Here is a 26,214-nt window from a genome sequence, read left to right as displayed (position 1 = left end):
AAACTGACATTTAAAGGGTTAAAATCTTAAAATCAAACATTTTTGATAGTAATGATCAGCAGTGACACTGTTAAAAAGATCTCCATCAGTGAAAGTGGAAATGCATGACTATTTCGTCCAAGGACCTCTGTGTAACTTTTATAAACTGTTATACAAGGGGTTAATGCTGTTTTTGCACAACTGTTTTGGTACATTCAGTGTGTTTTGGATATTCAATGACACATTGGTCACAGTGTTTGATAAACAGAAATGTGAAACTTGATGTATATCTCGACATAAATCAGAGTCTGTTATTACCGTCTCCAGCATGGTGAGCAGGTTTCCTTTAGGAATGAGTTCCATGACTAAAGAATAGTCTCCGTCCTCCAGAATAACCCCCAGCAGCTTGACCACTCTGTGATGGTTTAACCTGCTCATCAGACTGCCTTCATCCAGGAGAGACTGCTTCTGCCGGCTGACAGTCACACATATTAAACTATTCCCCCAGGAAATCCACCTTATAAACAGTTAAAATGTTCCTCCCATTGTGCAATAACCTGATATTTATTTGCTTCCACCTCCATCCTAAAGTACATCCCTGCATCTCTTTCTATTCTATTCTATTCAATCCTGTTCCATTCCACCATCCATAGCACAACTGTACATACCACTTATTCACAGTGTTGGGGAAAGTTACTTTTAAAAGTAATGCATTACAATATTGAGTTACTCCCTAAAAAAGTAACTAATTACATTAGTTACTTTTTATGGAAAGTAATGCGTTACGTTACTTTTGCGTTACTTTTTAAATCTGGGCAGGACTTGCTTGTTTGTTTTTAATATAACTATTTTTGTCAAATGTAAAAGCCTTTTCACACCAAAATCCTCAGTTTTAGAGAAAAGTAAATTGATGTCTGTACAGTAGACCGCAGAAGAAAAATGTCAACTCTTCAGCATTAAAAAAAAATGAAAACAAATGTTAGATCATCTTGAGTAATTTCTGCTTATTAGTATGGAGGAATTGGATCATCGAAGGTCGGCAGTGAAGACATCGGTTAATAAAATGGGATTAAATACATAAAGGATATTTGTATTATTTAACATTTAATTATAGCAGCACTAGCTGCGTTCCCATTACAGATTTGCGCAAAACTTTGGCACTATTTTATAAATGTATAAAAGTGTTTCCATTAACCGATGTTATGTGACTGAAACTTAACTTTTCAAGTCAACGCAACAGATTTTTGTTGAATTTTGGCTATATTTAATCAAATGTGACCTGTAAATGAGAAAAAATAGTGTTTCCATTGCTGTTTTGCAAAATATTCCTTTTCAAACTGCCTGAAAAACCATCTCATGCAAGCGTAAAAACTTTTTTTGCGAAATATGGGAGTTTTTGCACAATTGACGCATTTCCATTAGGCGTATTTTCAAATTGTGCAATTTATAGGGTAATGGAAACGCAGCTACTGTTTTATTCATTTTGATGAATACTGTATTTGTATTTTTATTTATTCTAGAACTAAAGTAACATCTTACTCACAATTTCTCTCAACATGGGGACAGGAGAGCTTTTAATCAATAAATGAGGGGGAAAAGTAACTGGTGTCACTTATTTGAAAAAGTAACTCAGATATTTTCTTGTCAATTAAAAAGCAATGCGTTACTTTACTAGTTACTTGGAAAAAGTAATATTATTAAGTCACTTGTAATGCTTTACCCCCAACACTGCTTATTTATTTCTCAATTATTTTACTAGTTTTTTTTGTCTATTTACATTTACAGTGCCTTGCAAAAGTATTCATACCCCTTCATTTTTTTCACATTTTGTTTTGTTGCAGCATTATGTTAAACTGCTTTTTTTTGGCCACATCACTCTACACTCCCTACTCCATAATGGCAAAGCAAAAAATAGTTTTTTAACATTTGTGCAAATTTTTTTAAAAATAAAAAACTGAAAAGATCCCGTTGCATAAGTATTCATACCCTTTTCTGGGACACTCTCATTTAGCTCAGGAGCATTCATATTGCTTCTAGATGTTCCTACACTTGGAGTGGAGTTAAACTGTGGCAAATTCATTTGAATGAGTCTGATTTAGAAAGGCACACACCTCTCAGAAAAGGTCTAACAGCTGAAAATGCATATCAGAGCAAAAACCAAGATAACTGCCTGTAGAGCTCAGTGACAGACTTGCGTTAAGGCGATGATCTAGAGAAGAGTTCAGAAACAAATCTGCTGCATTGAAGGTTGACAGAAGCATTCTCCATAATGGAAGACGATTGGAACAACTAGGACTCTAGAAAATGTCCAAGCTGACAGAGATGGAGAGGTGAAAAGGTGAGGCAAAGAATGGCAGATAATTGCCAAATGCAGATGTGCAAAGATGCTCACATCAGACCCAAAAACACTTGAGGCTGTAAAGGTGCTTCAACTGTGTACTGAGTTAAGGGTATGAATACTTATGCAATCTACTTATTTCAGTGTTTGATTTTTAATACATTGTAAAATTAGCAAATCTAGTTTGCTTTGTCATTATTACAGTGTATAGAGTGTAAACTGATGTGGGGAGAAATCTAATTTAAAGCATAATGCATTATTTAACATGATGCGAAAAAAATTAAGGCACTGTATATATATGTGTATTTTTTTATTTTCATCTTATTTTTATTGTCTGTGTATTGGAAGCTAATGACACTGAAACGAATCCCTTGCATGCACAAGCATATTTGGCAATAAAGCTCTTTCTGATTCTGACTGAAGCTGAGATTCAAGAGCAGATTCTTGACCAATACTCACCCATTGCGCGGTGGTCCGGTGTAGACCGTCTTCAGCACCACCTGGCCCAGTGTTTTATGGTAACACAGGTACACCTCCCCAAATCCTCCATAATCCAAAGGCTCTTTCTTGATCAGATCTCCTGGCTTCATGAGACTCAGGCTCGCTGCTGTAGCCATAGTTCCTCTATTCTTAAAGACAACTTCCCTAGGAGCAACATAAACAAACAACAAATCAGACAAATGTCAATAGTAACCCATTAATAACGCACCTACGTCAACTACGTGAAACCTCTTTATGAGGGATTGCGGAAGTAGCGAAAACTCGACGATAAATACAAAAGTTTGAATGAACAGCAATAGATAAACAATAGCTGAGAGAAACACATTAGAGACCGAATCGAAAAACAAAAACCGGTATTCAAAAGGTTGTAGCCTGTTTGGCTTTTCTACTTTCCTTACTGATATTTAGCTTTGGAAACTAATCAGAAACAGTGCGTACAATTTATTCGTTAGCTGGCTTTAAATATTATATTTCGGCTTCCTACCGAAAAACCATCTTTAAAACGGATTAAAGACAGAAAAGGTGAATCAGTGTAACACATACCGTCTTTCATAACGCCTGTGTTCGCTTCTCCTTCGTTTCCGGGATATTAGTTTACAAAGTGAAAGTAAAATTCAGGAGGTAGACGAAAATAATCAACAGCAGAAAAACAGATCACCAGACCACACTTTAGTTTAATGTTGATAAACTCTATATTTAAATATTGTTTTTAATAAGTAAATACTACAGCAAATTGACGTAAAACTTAAAAAAACGCTGTGAAAGCAAAAAAAAAAAAAAATGTAAATAAATAGAAGTACATTAAGGGATAACTTAAAGGGGAGACAATGCAGGCAAAAGCACTTTTTTCATGCACTTGTTAAGTGTTTATTCAGACTAGTGGAAAGAAAACACCCAAAAGAGACCGTTAAGTCTTTCTTTTATAGCACTTTATCTATTTGTGGCAATAGATTTCAATTACAATCCATATTTTAAAAGGCTGTTTTCTCAAAATGAGTTTTTTCTCCAACACTGAGCCATAAATGTCCACTTGTAACACTTTACGTTTTATTCCTGTCTATGTCCTGCAGGTTTTTACAGAGGGATTTGTTCATATATAATTTGCTTGCATTTTATTTTATTTTTTAATGGTAAAAAATACATTTTCTGTCTGTTCTAAGGAGAGACAAAATTAGAAACCCAAAATCCCCTCTGTAAAAATATTTGACTCTAAAATGTCAAAAAAAAAAAATAAATAAACAAGAATTTTGAAACTGACTTCATCCAGTGTTTACATTTTTGCACTAGAAATGCAAATTAGCGCACATTTCATTAAACAATGGCTCATTTGCATATTTAAACCTAACATTTTAGAAAACTTGTAATACAAAAAATGCTTGCAATTATCGATGTAATCAATTAACTGGCTAAGTAAAGTCATTACTATTAGTTAATTTTTTTACCCTATTCACCTGCAGTGTCTTGCCCATAGGAGTCTCGCCTTAACAAACGAATCTGAAAAAATGCAGCGTTCCAGGCAACCCGTTACCCGTGTTTTTCCAGCCTTCTACCTGTGAAAGTGCACTGGAATGGCAGTCAAACCCATGACTTCCCATCCTTGAACTCGTACTACCACAATTCCTTGCACTCAAGCAGTTTGGTGCATAGGTTTGGCATGACTTTGGGCTTTTTGGTGTTTCATAAGTGTTTTTTCAAACTAGTGGAAAGAAAACACCCAAAAGACACTGTTAAGTCTTTCTTTTATAGCACTTTATCTATTTGTGTCAATAGATTTCAGATCCAATCCAGAGTTTTTTCTCCTACACTGAGCCATAAATCTCCACTTCAGTACCATTTACACACACCAAACTTTACATTTTTATTCCTGTCTATATCCTGAAGGCTTTTACAGAGAGATTTGTCCATATATGATTTGCTTGATTTTATACAACATTTTATTTCCCACAAAAAGGTAAAAAAAACAAAAACAAAAAAAAACATAATTTTCTGTCTGTTCTGAGTTTTTTCTTAATTATGGAGTGACAAAATGACTACAAAGTTGTGGTTTGAAGTCATGACTTATGGGTTCAAAAACTTGCCTGAAATGCAGAAGAAATCACTGGTTCCCAAACACATTCCCCCTAACACTGCATGTTTTCCATGTCTCTTTAATCAAACACACCTGATTCAGATCATCAGCTCATTTGTAGAGACTCAAGACCTAAAAGGGGTGTGTCAGATAAAGAAGAGATGCAAGGAAAGTGGTTGGGAACCACTAGAATAAATATATAAACAAATAAATGACTGGATACATATAGATTAAAATTAGGGGTGGGCATAGATTAATTTTTTTAATCTAGATTAATCTAGATTAAATCTTGGAATTAATCTAGATTAATCTAGATTAAAATGGGTAATTTGAATTCTGCTGAAGGCATTCAGAATATGTGTGCTACCCAAATAATGACTTAAAGTCTTTGAGAATGGATCATAAAGCTCATAAAGCTGTTCTATGATAATTTGTTGATGAAAATAAATTATGTTCAATTAGATGTACTTGTGTTTACTAACTAACTAACAATGAAATTATTTTTTCTACCTATTAGATTGTGTTTTTTTAACGTCAACACCTATCCAGCCCATTACATGTTACACCGTACTTTTATTTTGACAGGTTGCTGTGAAGTTTCTGTGTCATACAGTATGATATGATGCTAGTTTTCTCAAATGAAACAGTAAAAGTGACACTCACAGCAGTTTGGGAGATTGAGTTTATCTGTTCATGTGAGATGAAAATGCCAAAAATTACCGGGAGCGTCACGTGTGTTTCAGTATGCGTGTAGTAAAAGCTCGTCTCCGCAATGCATACATACAGCTAGGCAAACGGAACATATCGGATTCATATTAAAACGGTCTTTTTGCATTTCAGTTTTCACATGCACTAGTCCATATCGCGATTTGAATTAAGTGACTGACCAACATTTGATTTATGAATCCAAAAAACGACGAATTTACGTGGCATTTCGCGCTATAGTAGATTCGGTTTTTATGAATGGAGGACGACGCGATCCCGTCTGTGTTTTGGCGGAGGAGACTTAAACGCGCCGCGTTAAACTATCAAGGTGAAAGTCATCATATCTTGCGTAGTTTAGACCCAGCTCCCAACCCAAATTTGAGAATAGATTAACGGCGATATTTTTTTTATCGCGCGATAAGAGTTTCACGTTAACGCAGCACGTTAACGCCGATAACGGCCCACCACTAATTAAAATATAACTTATTTAAGTGGCCAGTTTGCAGAAACAGTGCAAAAACATTTACAGAACTAAATGATGGGCTGGCCAATCAAAATCAAGTATTTTAGAAAATGTTATAAAATGTCCTCTATTGTATCCACGTTTAAATGTCAATTACTTAATTATTCGTCCTTTTTGCTGAAAAGTGATACAACCATTTTTGCCTGTGCATTTTTAATTAATTTTAATCCTAATTACAGATATTCAATTCAAATCACTCCTGCTAGCATGAAACCATTGCGAGTAATTTCATGAAAGCTTCAATATCGACACAAATACAGTGCCTTTTTTTAATACTATTTTTTTTTTCACATTTTGTTTTGTTGCAGCATTATGTTAAACTGCTTTAAATTAGATTTCCCCCACATCAGTTTACACTCCATACACCATAATAATGACAAAGCAAAAACCAGATTTGCAAATTTTACAAATGTATTAAAAATAAAACACCGAAATAAGTAGATTGCATTTGAAGCACAGTTGAAGCACCTTTACAGCCTCAAGTGTTTTTGGGTCTGATGTGACCATCTTTGCACATCTGCATTTGGCAATTATCTGCCATTCTTTGCCTCACCTTTTCACCTCTCCATCTCTGTCAGCTTGGATGGGGGCTGGTAGACATTTCCTAGAGTCCTAGTTGTTCCAATCGTCTTCCATTATGGAGAATGCTTCTGTCAACCTTCAATGAAGCAGATTTGTTTCTGGACTCTTCTCTAGATCATCGCTTTAACGCAAGTCTGTCACTGAGCTCTACAGGCAGTTATCTTGGTTTTTGCTCTGAGATGCATTTTCAGCTGTTAGACCTTTTCTGAGAGGTGTGTGCCTTTCTAAATCAGACTCATTCAAATGATTTCACCACAGTTTAACTCCACTCCAAGTGTAGGAACATCTAGAAGCAATATGAATGCTCCAGAGGTAAATCTCCAGTGTCCCAGAAAAGGGTATGAATACTTATGCAACGGGATGTTTTCAGTTTTTTATTTTTAATAAATTTGCACAAATGTTAAAAACCTATTTTTTGTTTTTTGGTGTATGGAGTGTAGATTGATGTGGGGAAAAAGTAATTTAAAGTAGTTTAACATATGAATAATTTCGCAAGGCACTTTATATGAACAGCCCTTCGTGTCTGTAAAAGTGTGTACTGTGCCTTTAAGAGAGGCTCACTCAAGGAACTCGACACATTGAGCTCGAGGACTCTGGACTACAACATAGTTCGATGTGAGCTCTAATAGCGATTAAAAACTGTCGATACAAGCCTCGTTTCAAACCGACTTCTGAAACACTAGCCACTGCAAACACTGTGGCATGGGAAACGGAATAAATAAGGTAGATGGCCACGATTTCCCTCTTCTCCTTAATCTGCTTTAGGTCTGTAACTTTGAGTAGGAATGTATCGTTAATCTCGATGTTGGAAATGTGATGAAAATCAAATCGCAGAGCAAACATAACGCTGTCTTCCAGATGTTAATTAGTCATACTGATTAAGGAAAGCGTTATTGATTTAACGTGAAACGAAACTTAAGTGCGTTAACTGTCAGGAAGGATTCCTCAAATCATGTGTCTTGTTTGATGACGATAAAAGTGATGAAAACAGACTGATTTACAGAAATAGTTGGACTTGATTCAGAAAGCAACTGCTTATAAACCCCTTAGCGAAACGATGACAACCACCTAGCAACTATGTAGCACTGTGCTAAGTTCTAGAAAGCCTTAGCAAGTTCATAACAATACTCTGGTAACACAAACATAAAAACACCATAGCAATGTAGATCAGTTTGTTTGTTCATCAGATTTGTAGAAATGTGTCATTACATCACTGTTTAAACAATGCGTCCTTTGCAGTGAATGGGTGCCGTCAGAATTAGAGTCCAAACTGTTGATAAAAACATCATTATAATCCAAGTAATGCACACCACTCCAGTCCATCAGTTAACATCTCGAGAAGACAAAAGCTAAAGCAAATCGATCATTAAGGTTTTTAACTAAAATATGAGTTTATAATTAAGCAATAAGGTACGAGAGGCCGTGCTGTATTGTGAATAAATCACGGCTGAAGGGGTTGCAGGGCTTCGCGTCGTGCCTAACAACGCCCTTCAGCCGTGATTTATTCACAATACAGCACGGCCTCAAGTACCTTATTGCTTTTATAAAATGGTTACCACACAATAAAAATATTACTATCAAAAATATATATTAATTTATATATATTAGGTTGTACGTTTTCATAAAGTAAAATCATTAATTGCCTTCCGCTGTAAAAAGTAGTTCCTAACTGCTAAAGCTTTGTTTACGTTGCTAAGGGTGGTTGCTAAGGAGGTTCAATGATACACAGAACGTTGAGTGAAGCGGTCGTAGCCGTGCTGTATCGTGAATAAAACACAGCTGCTGACCAATCAGAATTGAGGAATGGAACTAACCGTTTTATAATTCATAATAATGCTTCCTCCAGTGAAAAAGTGGTCTGGTCTGAATCAGGAGAGATCCAGCAGTTTACAAGTGAAAGTATTTGTAGTAGGGCATGTTGTCAAATTATATGGGGTAAGTTGTCACAGTGGGAACTCGCATTATTTCGACACTGATTTTATAAGAAAAACTGTTTAATTTAAACATGAAGTATTATCTACAGCAGGGCTCATTGCTGCAGAGTGTAGCTGTAATTACAAACAAAAACTGCTAATCATGATCTTCAGGATCACCAGATTGCTAGAAAACAGAGCAGAGTAGTTTACTTACAAATTGTAGTCTATTACTGATTACAGATTACATGATGAAAACTACTGTCTCACTGCTTTTTACCTAACTTGTTTCAAATCTACCATTAAATATGCTATACTTATATTTAAAATAGCAAAGGAAAAAGAAAATACACTGCAAAAAATGCTTTTCTTACTTGGATTTTTCTTTTCTTTTTCTTGTTTTCAGAAAAATACTAGTCAAAATTAAGTGAGTTTTTGCTTAGAACAAGGAAAATAATCTGCCAGTGGGTTAAGCAAAAAAATTGTATTTCAAACAGAAAACAAGATTGTTTTTCTTACCCCATTGGCAGATTATTTTGCTTGTTTAAAGCAAAAACGCACTTAACTTTGACTTGTTTTTTCTGAAAACAAGAAAATAATTTTTACTCATCTAGAAAATCCTTCATATTTAAGAATTTTTAGATATTTTGTCTGGAAACAAGACAAAAAAATCTAGGTAAGAAAAGCATTTTTGCAGTGTATAATTCAGTTTTTATATGAACATCATAAAATGCATTAAACATTACATTACAATTGCCCAAACTGGGCTTAATGTAAGTACTCCAGTGGGTATTTGAGTTGATTAAAAAGCTAATAATTAATAAAATCATAAAAATAAAAGTAATTTTTTAAACACTTCAACATTACAAAATAGAAGCGCACTGAACTGTAAACCTAAGAATATGTGGTAAATTATTAAAATATTATCTTGCTAAGGTATTTTAAGTAAATATTCAATGTCAAAAGGGTTTGGAAAACAAAAAGAAGAATCAATAAATTATAAAATATTTACTGCTATTAATATTCTGTCTTCAAAATTAAATGGTTACATACAATAATATCAAACCATTGGTTTGGCCAATAAATTATTTATGTAATTTTGTAAGATTAAAAATTTGACAATGTGACTGAATATTTATTCATTTATTACACTATTTGCTTGAAAATAAAAATAATAATAAATAAATAAAAAATATACCAGGTAACACATAAGGTTCATTAGTTCACACTAGTTAACTACATTAGTTAACATGAGCCAAGAATGAACAATATCTCTACAGCATTTATTAATGCATGATTAAAATCACAAGTTGTGTTTGTTAACATTAGTTAATGCAACATGAACTAACAATGAACAACTGTATTTTTATCTAACATTTAACATGAACAAAGATGAATAAATACTGTAATATTTGAATTGTTCATTGTCCATTCATGTTAGTTAATACATTTACTAATGTTAACAAATGACACCTTATTGTGAAGTGTTACACAATTCAAGCCTTTGTGACACACAGTAGATGACTCTTGTCCTAATGTATGTCAGTGTTTTATTGATCACTTGTTTAACTGCTTGACAAAAACATGATGTTACAGCAAATAAAATAAAAAAAAAATTCACAAATTGATGTTTGAAACCAGTGTTAAGTTTTAAGTTGTAGTTTGGTGTTATTTTGATTTGGCTGTGACTGAACAAACCTGCTTGTGTCGTTCAAGGTCCTGCCAGACCTGTACTTGGGTAATTTCAAAGGTAACAAAGGACGACGCTAAAATCAACAACACCATTTTATTAAAGTGCATGGTTAGGAAAGATGATAAATGTGTCAATTTATTCTTACAGATGCCAGAGACAGGGAGCAATTAGCCAGAAACAACATCACACACATCCTGTCCATCCATGACGCCGCTGAGCCTATTTTACAGGTACTCCGACTCGTGTTCTCATGTCTTTGAAATGTAAAGAGGTTTTCTTTACAGATGCACACATATGACGATCACAGTGTCACGTCATGACCTCAGCATACGTGCATTTTATGCAAATTGATAACATGTGATCTCACCCTTCATTAGCTGCTTGAGTGCTTTTGTTTTACTGATCTGTCCAAAAGTTCATGCAAGACTTGCTGAACACATCTCCTGATTACCTTTCCAATGGAAACTTGAAACTTGGGAGCTGAGTTTATTATGAAATGTAAATTTTGCAATGAATCTGTGTAGATTATGTAGTGACCAAGAACACTGATTGTGTCTTCCCTGTGTAAGTAACATGCATTCATTTCAGGTGCCTTATTGGAGCTTTTATACAATCTCTAGGACCAGTTTCTCAATATTTGGGCCATGTTTTTGAATATTCACTGATTCTTACCGTCATTGTGCATCATGTGCCAAGTATTGAGGTCTCTGTGTCCATTTGGTTAGTAACCAAGTCAATGAATAATCTTAAACACAATAAGCTTACGTACATGTTTGTAAGTGAACCACATGCTTTAATGGCATTTTTTTCAGTGCTATGATGTTTGAGTAAAGCAAACCGTTTCTGAGTGAATTGTACTTGAGGACCGCAGAGTAAACTTAAATAATTAGTTAGAAACTACTCATCAGACTCTAACTGCTTGTTAAATCTACTTATTTCCTTTGCTAATTTTACTTAGTTAAGTAGATTTGATCTAATTCTATACTTAGATTTTACTTTAAAAATATGCGTGCAACTTTAAAAACTTGCAAAATAAAAGTGAAGTAAATCTACTTGAATTTTAAGCAGTAGTAAGTGTCACTCTTGTTTTGTAAAGACTTTGTGTAATGCTGCCTGTGTTCTGGAACTCACTTAAAGTATTTAGTATAATTTTGCCAGACAAGGTTTTAGTATTGCTATCATATGTGACCCTGGACCACAAAACCAGTCATAAGGTTAAATTTTACAAAACTGAGATATATACATCATATGAAAGCTCAATAAATAAGCTTTCTATTGATGTATGGTTTGTTAGGATAGGACAATATTTGGCCGAGATACATCTGTTTGAAAATCTGGAATCTGAGGGTGCAAAAAAATCTAAATACTGAGAAAATCACCTTTAAAGTTGTCCAAATTAAGTTCTTAACAATGCATATTACTTATCAAAAATTACATTTTGATATGTTTACAGTAGGAATTTTACAAAAAATCTTCATGGAACATGATCTTTACTTAATTTCCTAATGATTTTTGACATAAAAGAAAAATCAATCATTTTGACCCATACAATGTATTTTTGGCTATTGCTACAAATATACCCCAGCGACTTAAGACTGGTTTTGTGGTCCAGGGTCACATATGTCAACGTAAAAATGTGTAATATAACTTGTTTGGATTTTATTGCACTTGTTATACTTACATTTTAATGACATTTTTTGCCATGAAAATAGCTAAAGATGCTGACTGTATGAAGTGTTTTGGTAGTTTTAGTCCATTTTCAATGTGATATTTCTGGCTGTGCCAAGCTGAAAGTCAGTTAGGAGGATGGTGTGAAAAGTTTTGGAATAAAGTGACCTTTTATATTGAGAAATAACAGGTTACAGCATTTGCACTGTGTAAAGGTTCCAGCAATGCAGGTTTTATGAAGCATAATAAAATAATGAAGTAAACTACTCACCCACTGTTTAAAAAAAAGGAGTCTTTTAGACTTGCAACACTTCTATGCCGTGATTCTCTTTAAGCAGTATAAAGCTGAACTTTGGTGTTTGGCTTCAGTTCTGTGTTGAATCCAGCAGCAGAAAAAGACTTAATTATCATTTTAAGATGTCTTAAAGCAGGAACCTTTAAAACAACATAATGTAATTATTAAACCTCAAAAAACACTTGATTTTACAGACTCACCATTTATAAGTGAATACTATGTTTTATGGTGTCTATATTTTAAGTTGTGAGTGTGCATATTTTACCTTTCTCTCTATGTGTGTGAGCAGCTGGAAGTAGTAAAGCATAGACATTTCAAAATAAGAGTCCTGGGCCCGGTTTCACAGACAGGGTTTAGAATAAGCCAGGATTAGGCCATAGTTCAATTAGGACATTTAAGTAATTTTAGTAACTTGCTTAGAAAAAAACATTACCGATGTGCATCCTGAGACAAAGCAAAGGCACTGATATATTTCAAGATCAGTCAGTGCAAGTTTCTTTCAGTTGAAACAGCTCAGATTTACATTTTAGTCTAGGATTAGTTTTAAGCCTTGTCTGTGAAACTGGGGGCTGGGGTTATTTCTTGTTATGCCTCAATAAGCATGAAGTCATTTTTGGATATATTGATATTGTCCCCCATCACAGAAAGCAAAGACTAAGAACATTATTTAACATGCAATACATAGATTTTACAACAAACCGCACAATAATCTTTAAATGCATTATTACTGAAACAGCAAAATTGATCAGGCTCCAATTTGGTCTGTTTTGCAGTTGAATGTGTTGCAGCCTGTTTAATTAAGTGAAGAATGATGAGATGCATGATTCATTTTGTGTGTGCAATGTGTTTTTATTTTTGCAAACTCTTATATTTGCTTCAGGAAATTTTGCAGCAAACGTTGTTCTTCCCTTACAGGAAAATAACCCTTTCTGCACAAATGTACTTCGCATCACGTTCTTGCAGGGTGCGTCTCAGAGCCTGTGAAGATGCATGATCGCAAAACAAAGAAATATGTTGCATTGAGTTTATAATGGAAGGAAAACTCATTGTGTGCATGTGCAGCTGTCTTACTTTTTGCTCAATCATTGCTCAGCATGTGATTTTGTGGCGCATTAAAGCACATCTCTGTCTTTCCTCTGTTTCTTTAGGAGATGACTTATCTTTGTATCCAAGCAGCAGATTCGCCCACGCAAAACCTGTGAGTAGGCACGCATTTCTGATGGGCTCGTTCTCTAATGGTTAAGCGATCTCTCTCGGCCGCCAGTGGGCAGCGCGAGTCACTGTTTATGAGAAGCATTCGCATCTTCAGGTTGCAACAAACACTTTATAAGTTCTGCATTCACACATGCTGTTCCCTCTCGTCTTTTCCTCAGTCTTTACTAACACAAACTCTCTGATGTTAAATTTTCGTGCTATATCAAACTAGTTACACCCTTGAGCATGTGTGCATTCACACACACACACACGCACACACACACACACACACACACATGAACGAGACCTGCACATACGCACACTTCCTCTTGTGGCCCTCTTGGTGCAGGAAGGAAGTCGTGAGCTGCAGTGATGCCTTGGTCTCACTACGCCTTTATTTTTATCCCCCCTTTACCATCAGTCCTCATGTCACCCTCACGGGCCTTCGAAACCCGGCCATGCGTAATGTGAAACTGACCCTCTTTAACCAAACTGGACCAACCCAGCCCTTTCTCATCCTGGTCCTGTCAAAAGGATGGATGTTCTGGAGGAAATGCCGCCGTACCTGCACTGGTGCTGTTGTTTATTCAAGCTTTATGGAAACCACAGTCAGATTTCTGGCTTTCTTTGACGGCCACTATTTGGACTGGTTCAAACCAAAATAAATCTGTATTTTTTTTTTTCTTGCAAGCAGAATATTCGAACAGAAAGGTATTTCATCTTTAGTTGTGCATGCATTCTTAGTATGCATGCATTCTTGAGCTATTAGGTTTTAGTATGAAGATGTCAACATCGCCAGTGATTAGTAGCGCACGTTTTGTAAATATCAGGGGATTTTATAATTGTTATTTTAAGGCCTGTGAAATATCTACAATGAATCTACTCTCTTGAAAACACGGGGACCAAAAGGGGTTTTCACAGCGATGCGATCGAAGAATCATTCTGAGTTCTTCAAACAACCTTTCGGGGAACAGTTCTTAAAATAATCATCTTTGTTCTTGGTCTGAAGCAGAGGTCTTCTCAGGTCCTAAAATCACTGGAAGAGTCACTTCTTCCCATGTGCATAGATGCATTTTTTTTAAAAGAAATACCCAACCTGACTCTTACCTGAAATTTTATTTTATTACACGAATGCAAATATTTTGACTGACAGCCGCTGGCTCCATTATATTTATTTACTTATTTGTGACCCTGGACCACAAAAACAGTCATAAGGGTCAGTTTTTTGAAAATTGTGATTTATACATCATCTGAAAGCTGAATAAATAAGTACCCCATTGATGTATGGTTTGTTAGGATAGGACAATATTTGGCCGATACACAACTATTTGAAAATCTGAAGGTGCAAAAAAATCTAAATATTAGGAAAATCGCCTTTAAAGTTGTCCAAATGAAGTTCTTAGCAATGCATATTACTAATCAAAAATTAAGTTTTGATATACTTATGGTAGGAAATGTACAAAAAATTATGGAACATGATCTTTACTTAATATCCCAACGATTTTTGGCATAAAAGTTATTTCTGAGACAAGTTATTTCTGAGATCGGCTTTGAGTTGTGAGCAGTGGATTGAAAAAAGTAAACATGATACCTCGATAAAAATCAAATTGATAGCATGGATTTGCCAGTACCTCATCTCCAACCAAAATGCTTCTATACACAAAAAAGTACTGTGTGAGGTGACAAATGTTCTATGGGCTTTTCTTAAAAATGCACTTTGAAGAGAATTCTCATCTCATTGGGTCCATTTAGAAAAAGCACATCTATTTTAAATTACCTGAGACCTAAGGCCCCTGATACCGAACCTGACTCGTGTTTGAAGTTTTGGATCCGAACCCGCTCAGGTTTCAGGTCGGACCTTGGGTGTTCAGATCTCTAGTGTGAAGAACATTGTAATAACCTAACGATCCTTTTTCAATTTTGTGGTTTCATGGATGTTAAAGGTTCTTCATGGAACAATCAATGCCAATGATGAACCTTGTCTAGATTATGGATTCGCCGTAATGAAAATTCTTGGCCGAAGTTGAACAAAATAAAACACTGGGCCGAAGGCCGATTACCAAACATGGTTTTTTTGTGCCCCCCCCCCCCCCCCCCCCTCCTCCATGTATTTTGCCAATTTCTTTCACCATTGCATAATTTAAATAGCCAAAAATTTGCTTTTTACAGTTTTGTCTTGGTTTTCAAAGAAAAAAAAACAATTACAAAACAAAAAATGTTAAAATATTTATTTAACACTGAACATTTTTAACATTCTAGTAGAAGTAAGAGCCTACCAACAAAGCACAATTTAACTTAAAATGAATAATATTCTTTGGCCATTTTTAAGAGCCCCTTCTTGAATCAGGCATGCAGCCTTGCTGAGCAAAGGAGAATATTAGAATAAATGTATTAATAGAGAAATACATGTTAAGAGAAATTGTAAGATGTTACTGTAGTTCTAGAATAAATGTGAACATGCATTAATTCATTTCACTCACTAAAAAAAACAGATACAGTATTTCTTAAAATGAAAAAAAACTGCAATAATTAAATATGCTAAATAATACAAATATCCTTTATGTATTTAATCCCATTTTATTAACTGATGTCTTTGCTGCCGACCTTCGATGATCCAATTCATCCATACTAATAAGCAGAAATCACTCAAGATAATCTAACATTTTTTAATTGCTGAAGAGTTGACGTTTGTTCATCTGTGGTCTACTGTACAGACGTCAGTTTACTTTTCTCTAAGCCTGAGGCTTTTGGTGAGAAAAGGCTTTTACATTTGACAAAAAAAGAACTTTTTATATTAAAAACAAACAAACAAGCCCTGCCCAGATTTAAAAAGTAAAGTAACGCATTACTTTCCATAAAAGTATCTAAGTAACGTAATTAGTTACTTTTTTAGGGAGTAACTCAATATTGTAATGCATTACTTTTAAAAGTAACTTTCCCCAACACTGTTCATAAATGTTAGTATTGTAATTTTACTGTTGTTCTGTAAAAAATAATGCTAACAATCATTCCAACAGCTCTAATAATACATTTATTCTAACATTCTCCTTTACTAACTTATTAATGTTAAGTTAATTGTGGTTTGTTGGTAGGCTATAATGTCTACTAGAATGTTAAAAATGTTCAGTGTTAAGTAAATATTTTTAAATTGTTGTTTTGTAATTTATTTTTTAGTTATTTTTTGAAAAGAAAAAACTGTAAAAAGCGCATTTTGGCTATTTAATTAATGGAATAGTAAAAAAAAATTGTCAAAATACATAAAAAAAACATTTTATTTCGGTGCATCCCTAGTTTTAATAATATTTTTTTTTAAGAAACTAGGAAACCCGACTGAGCTTACCAACATAAAATCCACAGGAGGACAAAACCTGACTAAAACAAGGAGAACACAAGTGTTAAAATGAGCCAAAAAATAGTACTCTCTTATCATTTACTCACACTTACGTCATTCCAAACCCATAAGACTTCAAACCATCTTCAAACATAAATTAAGATATTTTTCCCATCCATTGAAAGTCAATGCAACCAAAATTTTTGTTTGAAAAATATGTAATCCATATAAATAGAGCGACTCGATCCAATTCACTTCATACGACGAACATGTTTAATTTAGGCTGGAAAACACAAAACAAAAGCATAAAACCTTTACAATCCAGAAATTAGCTTGGATCATTCAAACACCTTGAAATGATAGAAACTCATATTTTCTATGTACACTGTAAAAAGTTTCAACCAGTTTCAACTTAACTTAAAAACTAAGTTAAATCAACTTTAAAGTATGAGTAATTTGAACTAATTTGAGTTAAAAATTAATAGTAGTTGTAATTTGAAGGCAGCTGCTGAACTTTGAGTTGAAACTGGATAAAAACTTTTTACATTGTATGTACTATAGCTATTATAGATATCATTTTTGATAACAAACTTGTCAAACTTTATTTTTTGGGCTCTAACTTATTAAGTATAGAATTGCTAATGACCAGTTTTATTTTTAAGCCACTGTTTTAATGCTGTTCAGCTCACTGAATTGTTTTGAGCACTTGAGTACATGCTGGTTTGAGTATCAACATCAAGCCTAAAATAAAGTTTTGACAGGAACTACGAAGGCAGTAAATACCGAAGCTGTAAAAGCTATGTGTCGTAGACTAGCCGGCCGCTGTGAGTAATCTGCATCTGGAAAACTTCATGTACACAGGATGTCTCGTAATTCTCTGTTTACTGCTACGGTTACGACCTTCCCACTGCTGGAGGAACGGGACGGCTCTGTCAGCGGCATTATATGGTCATCGTCTGAATCAAGACCTTTAGAGAAGCTGAAAGGCGTGGCCTCAAAATGTTTTTCTTTTGGCACAATTAACAGGATAGCTCACCCAAAAATGAATATTCTGTCATCTTTTGCTAATCCTGATGTTGTTCCAAACCTGTATGATGTTCTTTTTCTCTTGTGGAAGACGAAAGAAGATGTTTCGATTAATGTTTTTTAACTGCACTGCAAAAAAATGCTTTTCTTACTTAGAATTTTTGTCTTGTTTCCAGTCAAAACATCTAAAAATTCTTGTATCAAAAAAAGATTTTCTAGACAAGTAAAAATGGTCTTGTTTTCAGAAAAAATTAAGGAAGCAATATTGAAATTAATTCATTTCCTTAGCACGTTTAACATTTTTTTTTAAATGTTGTCAGTAATTAAAGTGTTTAGAATCAAAGCATTTGCATTTATTTTGTAAATAATGATCTCATATTTTTGATTATTTCAGAGTTACCTTCTTAAATGCAGACTTATTTTTTCCTGCAAATTGCATAAAACCAATAAAAAATGTTTTAAAAAATATCAAATATATTACATTTATGCATTTGGCAGATGCTTTGATGTGAATAAATGTACTCTGCATTTTTATCAGTTAAAGCACGGTCATTTTGCAGAGAATCAAACCCATGATCTTGCCATTGCTAGCGCCATGGGTCACTTATTTTGGGGACCAATTCTCACTGTTTACTAACTATTAACTATGACTTTGAATCAAATAACTCTTAATTCAATGCTTATAAATAGTTAGTTAGGTGGGGGGATTAAGGGATTTAAAATATGATCATACAGAAGTTAGTTACATCTCAAAAAAAAAAAAATACAATACTACTTTTTTATGTCTCTCTGTCATTGACGTAATAGTATTTATATAATAAAATAATATTTGTTGCAATTTTTTAAACATTAAGAATGTTGTGTACACATAATTTTTTTTATAAAAATATTCATATGTAAAATTAAGTGATTTTAGTGTTTTTTCATCTCAAAGAATTGACCATAGCCTTAAATGTCATTTGGTGCGACCATGATTTATATTGAAATTAATTTATTTCCTTAACATGCGTAACTTTTTTTTTTTTTTCCAGATTTTCTCAGTAATTAAAGTGTTTAGAAAGTATTAGCATTCATTTTGAGTTTTGTAAATAATGATCTCATATTTTTAATTTTGATTGTTTCAGTTACCTTCTTAAATGTAGTTAGCAGACTTGTTTTTCCTGTAAATTGCATAAAACTGATAAAAAAAATTTAAAAATATAATTTACTTAAGCATACTGTAGCAGTAATTCATATTTCCTTAATAGTTAATAGTTTTCCTTAACCAGTAATAGTTATTAATAAATAAATAATACACATATATATATATATATATACTTATATTTGTACAAAATATATTGTTTTTGTTTTTTGAATTAAGTTGTAATGTCAGAGCGAAATTAATGTTAAAGCTTACTCTTTTTCCCAAAATTTGTTTATTCTTCCCCCAAGTGTGATTATTGATGAATTGTATTGAACCCATAGCATAATAATCACACCCAGAATTCGAACATAACAGTCTTTAGTGTCCAAATAGCAATTAGTCTCTCTCTCTAAATAACTCTATATTTACTGTATCATCCTTTTCAGTAAACATCATTATTACATTGATTGAAATATGCCACATGAACTTAATTTCTGTTTCCGTCCTGCATCATTCACATTGATTCTCTCTATAGACCTACATGAGGTTGACAAAATCTCTTTTCCCTTTACAGCATTCAGCATTTTAAGCAGAGTATAAAGTTCATGCACGACTCCCGACTGAAAGGCGAGGGCTGTCTGGTTCACTGGTAAGTCAGGGGTTTGTTCGTCCACCAGCTGTTGAATCTACCCAGACTGAACCAGTGTTAGGTATGCATATGATTGCATGCACCAAGATTCTACCTTAAGAGGAAGCATAATGTGCACTCAACCCAGATACCAGCCCTAATCGAGCCCTGTGTGACCATGTGAACAGCTGATAACTAGGTGTCAAGGGGGGGTGGGCTATTTTTGAACTTCCCAAAACAACAGTAAACACAGGCCTCTCTTTGATGTGAGACTATAACACTGCTGCGGCAAGCCTTTTATTCTCTAAAACATTATGAGCTCTGTAATACTTCTTTAAAATCTTAAAGGGGTCATCGGATGTACATTTTCCACAAGTTCATATGATTCTTTAGGGTCTTAATGAAAAGTCTAGAATATACTTTGGTTAAAAATTCTCAATAGTACTGATAAAAACACCCTTTTACCTTGTCAAAATCAGCTCTGAAAAACATCAACTTTATTGCATGGTTCTTTAAATGCAAATGAGCTCTGCTCACCCCGCCCCTCTCTGATTTGGGATTATGAGATGTAATGTTTACTTTAGCTGCATTTAGTTGCGAAACTTGCCAACAAGCCCATTAACAAGACAAGAATGTCTCAGATTGAGCGATTGAGGTGTTCGGTTGTTTGATGTAATAATGAACACAACAGCTGTCATTTACCCCCGACATCTGAGCCGCTGAAGATGCAGAGGATTAACGTTATTTTCATTTTTTTTAAAGGAAAGAGCCAATCCCGATCTACATATGCGTCTATGTTCGTGTGAATCATTCGTGATGCAGCTTCACCCACAGCAGAAGTGAGTAGAAGGTTTTTTTATGCATCTTTACAAATGGCCTTTCTTAATAATGTGCTTGTTTGCAAGTTTCGGCAATAAAAGCAGCTAAAGTAAACATTACGGCTCATAATCCCACAGCAGAGAGGGGCGGGGCGAGCAGAGCTCATTTGCATTTAAAGGGACCCTGCAATAAAAAGGTTGATATTTTGCAGAGCTGATTTTGACAAGGTAAAAGGGTGTTTTTACACTACTATTGAGAATATTATAGAATTTTCATTAAGACCTTAAAGAATCATATGAACTTGTGGAAAATGGGCATCCGGTGACCCCTTAGCAATGTTTACTTTAGCCGCATTTAGCTGTGTTTATTGGTGAAACTTGCCAACAAGCACATTATTAAGTAAGGCCATTTGCAAAGATGCATAAAAAAACCCTTATCCTCACTTCTGCTGTGAGTGAAGCTGCATCTGGAATGATTCACACAAACATAGACACATATGTAGATCGGGATCGGCAAGTAATGTAGTCCTCAGCATCTTCAGTGGCTCAGATGTTGGTAGTAAATGCCGACTGCTGTGTTCATGATTACATCCAACAACAGAACACCTCAATCACTCAATTAGAGTCTTCCTCTGCTCCTGAGTCACACAATGGAGATCAGAGTCGGACTGTTTCAGCTCGGTGAGGGCGGGGCTAAGGTAAGGCGCTCATGTCAATCAACTATCGTGGGAGGGGCCTCTGTCTGTGAGTCGTCACACCCACAAGAAGCTGAGAATGAGCTGATTTGAAAAAGGGGATGTTACTTCTAAAGATTAAAAAATGGGTGGATTTTTATTATCATAGGGCGGTTGTGTGCACAAACTGCCAACACACATTAATGTTCAAACAACATGGAAAAGTGACGACGACCCCTTCCTCCTGTGACTTCAAGTTGAATGCATAGGGTCAGGCGTTTGTATCCATCCTACAGTATGAACAATCATAAGCACACAGCTGTATTAATATCTCATTGTGATTATTCTAAAGGCAACTGACTTATGTTAGAATCACAATCATTAAGAAAACCAATATGCTGAATATGATGTGTCCTCTGTGGTTCTCCAGTTTGGCCGGCGTGTCCCGTAGTGTGACGCTGGTGGTGGCGTACGTCATGACTGTGACCACTCTGGGATGGCAGGAGGCTCTGGCTGCGGTGAAGATGGCGAGACCTTGTGCTTCACCAAATGCGGGTTTCCAGAACCAGCTGCTGGAGTTTGAGACCAACCAGCTACAGCAGGTGATCCCTCCACAGTTTGACTAGAAATAACAAACCTAACAAATCTGACAAGCATATCAGTTGCCCTAGGATTCTGATTAACCCTGTAAAGCCTGATATATGTGACGCGGGATGACAAAACCAGTCCTAGCATGGGTATATTTGTAGCAGGAGCCAAAAATACATTGTATGGGTCAAAATTATCCATTTTTTATTTCATGCCAAAAAATGAAGATATTTTGTAGATTTCCTACCATAAATAATCAACTTAATTTTTGATTAGTAATATGCACTGCCAAGAACTTAATTTGGACAACTTTAACCCCTTAACTGTCACCTTCCCCTCTGTAGGATGCCCAAGTTTACTTCACCATTTTACAAATAAATCCTAATCTAATCATGACAGACTTTATATTGTTGGAAAGGATCCTAAATAGATGTTTTACATTTTATGTAGGAAAAAGACATAGATTAATCTATGACAAGAGTGCACCTGAAAAATCTACTTCATAACAGGTTCATAACCGTTCTGACTTCCTTGTTGCCTTTTTCTCTATCACACTTTAGAAATCATTAGAAATGAGATATCCGTTGAAAACTTAAAATCTCAAAATTCATCCTTTGAAAGCCATTTTAAAATCAGACATTGCATTACCATGGAAAATGTACATCAAAATAATTTTACAAAATGTTTTCTTTATATTCTTAATTTTCATGCCTCTGTTCAAAAATAGGAGTGACAAGAGGGTTAAAGGTGATTTTCTCAATATTTCGATTTTTTTTTTTTTTTTTTTTTTTTTGCACCCTCAGATTACAGATTTTCAAATAGTTGTATCTCAGCCGAATATTGTCCTATCCTAACAAACCATACATCAATGGAGCTTTATTTATTCAGCTTTTGGGTGATTTATAAATCTAAATATTAAAAAAGACTCTTATGACAGCTTTTGTGGTCCACGGTCATAATTTTTCAAACTGAAACAGTTTATTGAACCATTAGACAGATTTTTTTTTTTAAATCTAAGGTTTGCATGTTTTTGTTAGCATATTGATCCATCAGGCTTTTATGGCTCATATAGTCTGATACAGTAAGAATATGGAGGAAAAAACAGCTCAATTTTATTTAGAGACTCAAATTGAGGAAAAATATGAATTTAGTGCAGATATTTATTTTGATTGGATTTCTGATGCTTGTGATGTAAATCAGTGGGATCTTTATCTTTTATACTATCAAAAAATGATGTAAATATCAGTGGTCACTCTATATTTTCAATAATTTGACTTAGTAAGATGAGATTGAAGTGATCCAAACATATAATGCAATGCAATCCAATGATGATTGAGAGATGAACAAATAATCATTCCTTAAAAGATGCGAGATGTTTTGGAGGCTTGATAAAGCTTTTGGAAACAATTGGTCTCAAAAAGATCCTGATGCTCACGTTTTGACACTCTCTGTTTTTTTCTACAAAATGATTGATGGAGAATTAAATAAAGCCAAGAAATTTCAGTCCTGTAAGTGTTCATCTGGAAATATTACTATAGTTATTCTGAGGCTTACTTCATAAAAGTCAGTAAAGATTTGACAGCAAATAGACGTGACATTTGTACAATTAGACTAGCTTTTACTTGATTTAAAAAATACTCATGAATAGTTTAACAATGTTGATCACTTTGAGGTGTTTGTGGACCAAATGTGATACAGTAGGGTTATTATATTGGTGTAAATATGACCATGTAAATGTTTCTGTTCAGTTGAGAGACTGGCTGAAGGAGGAGTACAAGGAAAACCCTTTTAATGACGAGAAGGACGTCCGTAACCTTCTGGCACAGATTCCCAGCGCCTCGGAGCAGGAGGACGAAGACTTTGAAGACAACTAAGATATCAGACAGACCATTCCTCAGAGACTGGTGTCTTGATGACTGTTATCTGGGATTAGAAACATCATCGTGCGACACAGCGATTGTGTTTGCTATGGCGCAGCACTGTTTAATAACTAATGGACACTTTTTGTAAATAAGACATGTTCAAGGTTTTAACGTTTACTACTGAAGCGATGTTATAAGCACATTTACATTTTGTTGTTCCGTCTTTACAGCTATATTATAAAAACTGATTTATACTATAGTCTTTGTGTTGTTTTCTTAAAGCGATAGTTCACCCAAAAAATTAATATTCTGAAGAACGCTGGTAACCAAACAATTCTTCAATTGGGGTGGCAAATAAGAGGCAGAATTTTCAAAAATGCTTTTTGTTTGTTTTTTTAAATAAAATGTATTGCTATGCATCCATTAAAATAGAAGCTTAATTTTGAAAAGCTTAACCACTTATGTCTATAGTGTTACCAAGAAAGACAGTAACACCGCAGACATATGAGCTTAAATTAAAAAAAAAAGACTTTTCTAAAATGAAGACTGCCATCATGATGATTTCAAGATCAAGGGACATTTCGATAAAGATTGTGATTGAAATATGTCAGATCTGCAAGTTATAGACATAACACCACAGACACTAATAAAGTATGACACATGAAATTGTCAGAAATGTAGCTAACTTGAAGAGAATTAATAAGAAAGAATGTTTCACTATGCACCTCTCAGATCAACAGCACCAGCGATGACCTTTACACAGACAAGTCCAAATAAATGTATCCTTTTCTTAAAGGGGCCACATCCATTGTTTAACACCACAACACTAACAACTTATGAAAAAAAAAAAATATATATATATGCCGTTTTTTAAATAGTACATGTTAAATAAAATCTATATTTACAATATATCCACTTTATTTGTATTAAAAATGTTACATTGTTGCAATTACATTCTCTCTGAGGTATGGTGGAAACATGCATATTTTGTTACAAATGTAATCTCTCAAACTTAATTATGTATTTTAAAGCAAAAATGTAACATTAACAGTGCACAAATTGGGTGCGGAATACAAACATGCAAACTTTTTATGATTTATTGGTATTTTTCAGCTGTTGTAAAGTAGAGGGACAACACTTGCCATCACAAATGAAGAATGACCCTCTTCAAAAACATAATCTTTTGTGCTTAACAGAAAAAAAAAGAAACTTGTAGATGTTTGGAACAACATGAGGATGAATGAACCTGCTCAAAAAACAGATACACTGCAAAAAATGCTTTTCTTACGTATGTTTTCTTCTTGTTTCCAGCCAAAATATCTAAAAATTCTTAAATCAAGAAGGATTTTCTAGACGAGTAAAAATGATTGTCTTGTTTGCAGACAAAACAAGTCAAAATTAAGTGTGTTTTTGCTTGAAACGAGCAAAATAACCTGCCAGTGGGGTAAGAAAAATAATCTTGTTTTCTGTTTGAAGTAGTTTTTTCTGTTTTTTTCTTACTCCATTGGCAGATTATTTAGCTTGTTCTAAGCAAAAAATGCCTTAATTTTGGCTTGAGAAAATAATTTTTACTTGTCTAGAAAATGCATCTTGATTTAAGAATTTTCAGATATTTTGGTTGGAAACAAGACAAAAAATCTAAGTAAGAAAAGCATTTTTTTTTTTTTTTTTTTTTTTGCAGTGTAGAACCAGCCTAGGCTGGTTGGCTGGTTTTAGAGGGGTTTTGGCCACACTGTAAAGTCCAATAGCTCACCTGACTTAGATATAGTTAGGTTTTATTAAGTTACAGCTACTTTCAAGGCAAGGAAAACAATTTACTTACTGCTTCGAGTAACGCTTACTTAAAATATTCAAGTAGCCACAAAGGAACCAACAACATTAATAGAGTGAGAGGCAGCAGTGCACTAAAATGTTGGTAATGTGCAAAATAACAACAGAAGAAATATTTCTGAGGTCTTAATAGACTTTTCACTCATTTCCTCCATGTCTGCAGTTATCTTTCTTTCACCAGTTTCCCAAAGTCATCTTGAATGTTGAACTTTCAATACAACTGAAACATTTAAGAGAACATGAAGCTGACTTCATAAATTTATGTTGATTTAAAAAAAAATAAACTTATCATTATAGTGATTAGTGTTGCCTTTGGTTGGGCACTTAGAACGTTTATTTTGTTATAACTTGATGCAGAAATGCATCATGAAATCAGAGTTTTTGATTTCAAGGCATGAAAAAAAAATTAGTATATTGCTTTTAAAAAAGTGGTCTATCTTCTAATTAAATCATTAGATATATTTATATATCATTAGCTGTATTTTACATGCTTACCAGTGATTCTTTATTATTTTATTGTTCTTTATAAACACCTTGAGAAACTTTAACTGGGTTAATACAGTTTTATACTTTTAATATTTGCGATAATATACTTGAGTCACACACAGATTGTAACGCGAATCACAACAATGGTAACAATTCAATTTTGTTTATTTTCATTAATTGTAACAATAAACATTTTATTTGCTCTTTTTGTTGTGCTACAAGACAGCAAATAAAATTTGCAAATAAAAACAACAACAGTAAAACAAAGCAATTGCATAATTTAGTAATGCCGCAATGCACTCTGGGAGTCAGTGAGTAGCGATACTTAAGTTTAATGAACTGAGCTTTGTAATATTACTAAACATTTTAAGGTACAAAAATTGCTTTTT

General features: G+C 34.2%; 2 protein-coding genes across 2 annotated transcripts in view; one reads left to right on the top strand and one right to left on the bottom strand.

Annotated features, from left to right (window-relative positions):
- The window catches only part of ripk1l (receptor (TNFRSF)-interacting serine-threonine kinase 1, like), a 21,541-nt gene extending 18,144 nt beyond the window's left edge, over positions 1-3,397 (bottom strand). The window contains exons 1-3 of the mRNA XM_073848809.1: positions 3,362-3,397; positions 2,777-2,962; positions 298-454 (exon numbers count right to left, since the gene is read on the bottom strand). Coding sequence (XP_073704910.1) covers positions 298-454; positions 2,777-2,934 — 315 coding nt within the window. The 5' untranslated portion in view covers positions 2,935-2,962; positions 3,362-3,397. The remainder of the gene's footprint in view (positions 1-297; positions 455-2,776; positions 2,963-3,361) is intronic.
- A 3,877-nt stretch (positions 3,398-7,274) lies between these two features.
- On the top strand, positions 7,275-24,258 carry dusp22b (dual specificity phosphatase 22b). The gene is made up of 7 exons (XM_073848833.1): positions 7,275-7,419; positions 10,326-10,359; positions 10,450-10,532; positions 13,414-13,463; positions 19,514-19,588; positions 21,490-21,661; positions 23,396-24,258. The coding sequence occupies exons 1-7, from the start codon at positions 7,399-7,401 to the stop codon at positions 23,519-23,521; spliced, it is 561 nt and encodes a 186-aa protein (XP_073704934.1). The 5' UTR covers positions 7,275-7,398; the 3' UTR covers positions 23,522-24,258.
- Positions 24,259-26,214: the final 1,956 nt, after the last annotated feature.

The sequence above is a fragment of the Garra rufa genome, chromosome 10 (genome assembly GCF_049309525.1).
Source record: "Garra rufa chromosome 10, GarRuf1.0, whole genome shotgun sequence".
Classification (NCBI taxonomy): Eukaryota; Metazoa; Chordata; class Actinopteri; order Cypriniformes; family Cyprinidae; genus Garra; species Garra rufa.
The sequence above is the reverse complement of the archived record's forward strand: the minus strand, read 5'-3'. Positions and strand labels throughout refer to the sequence as shown.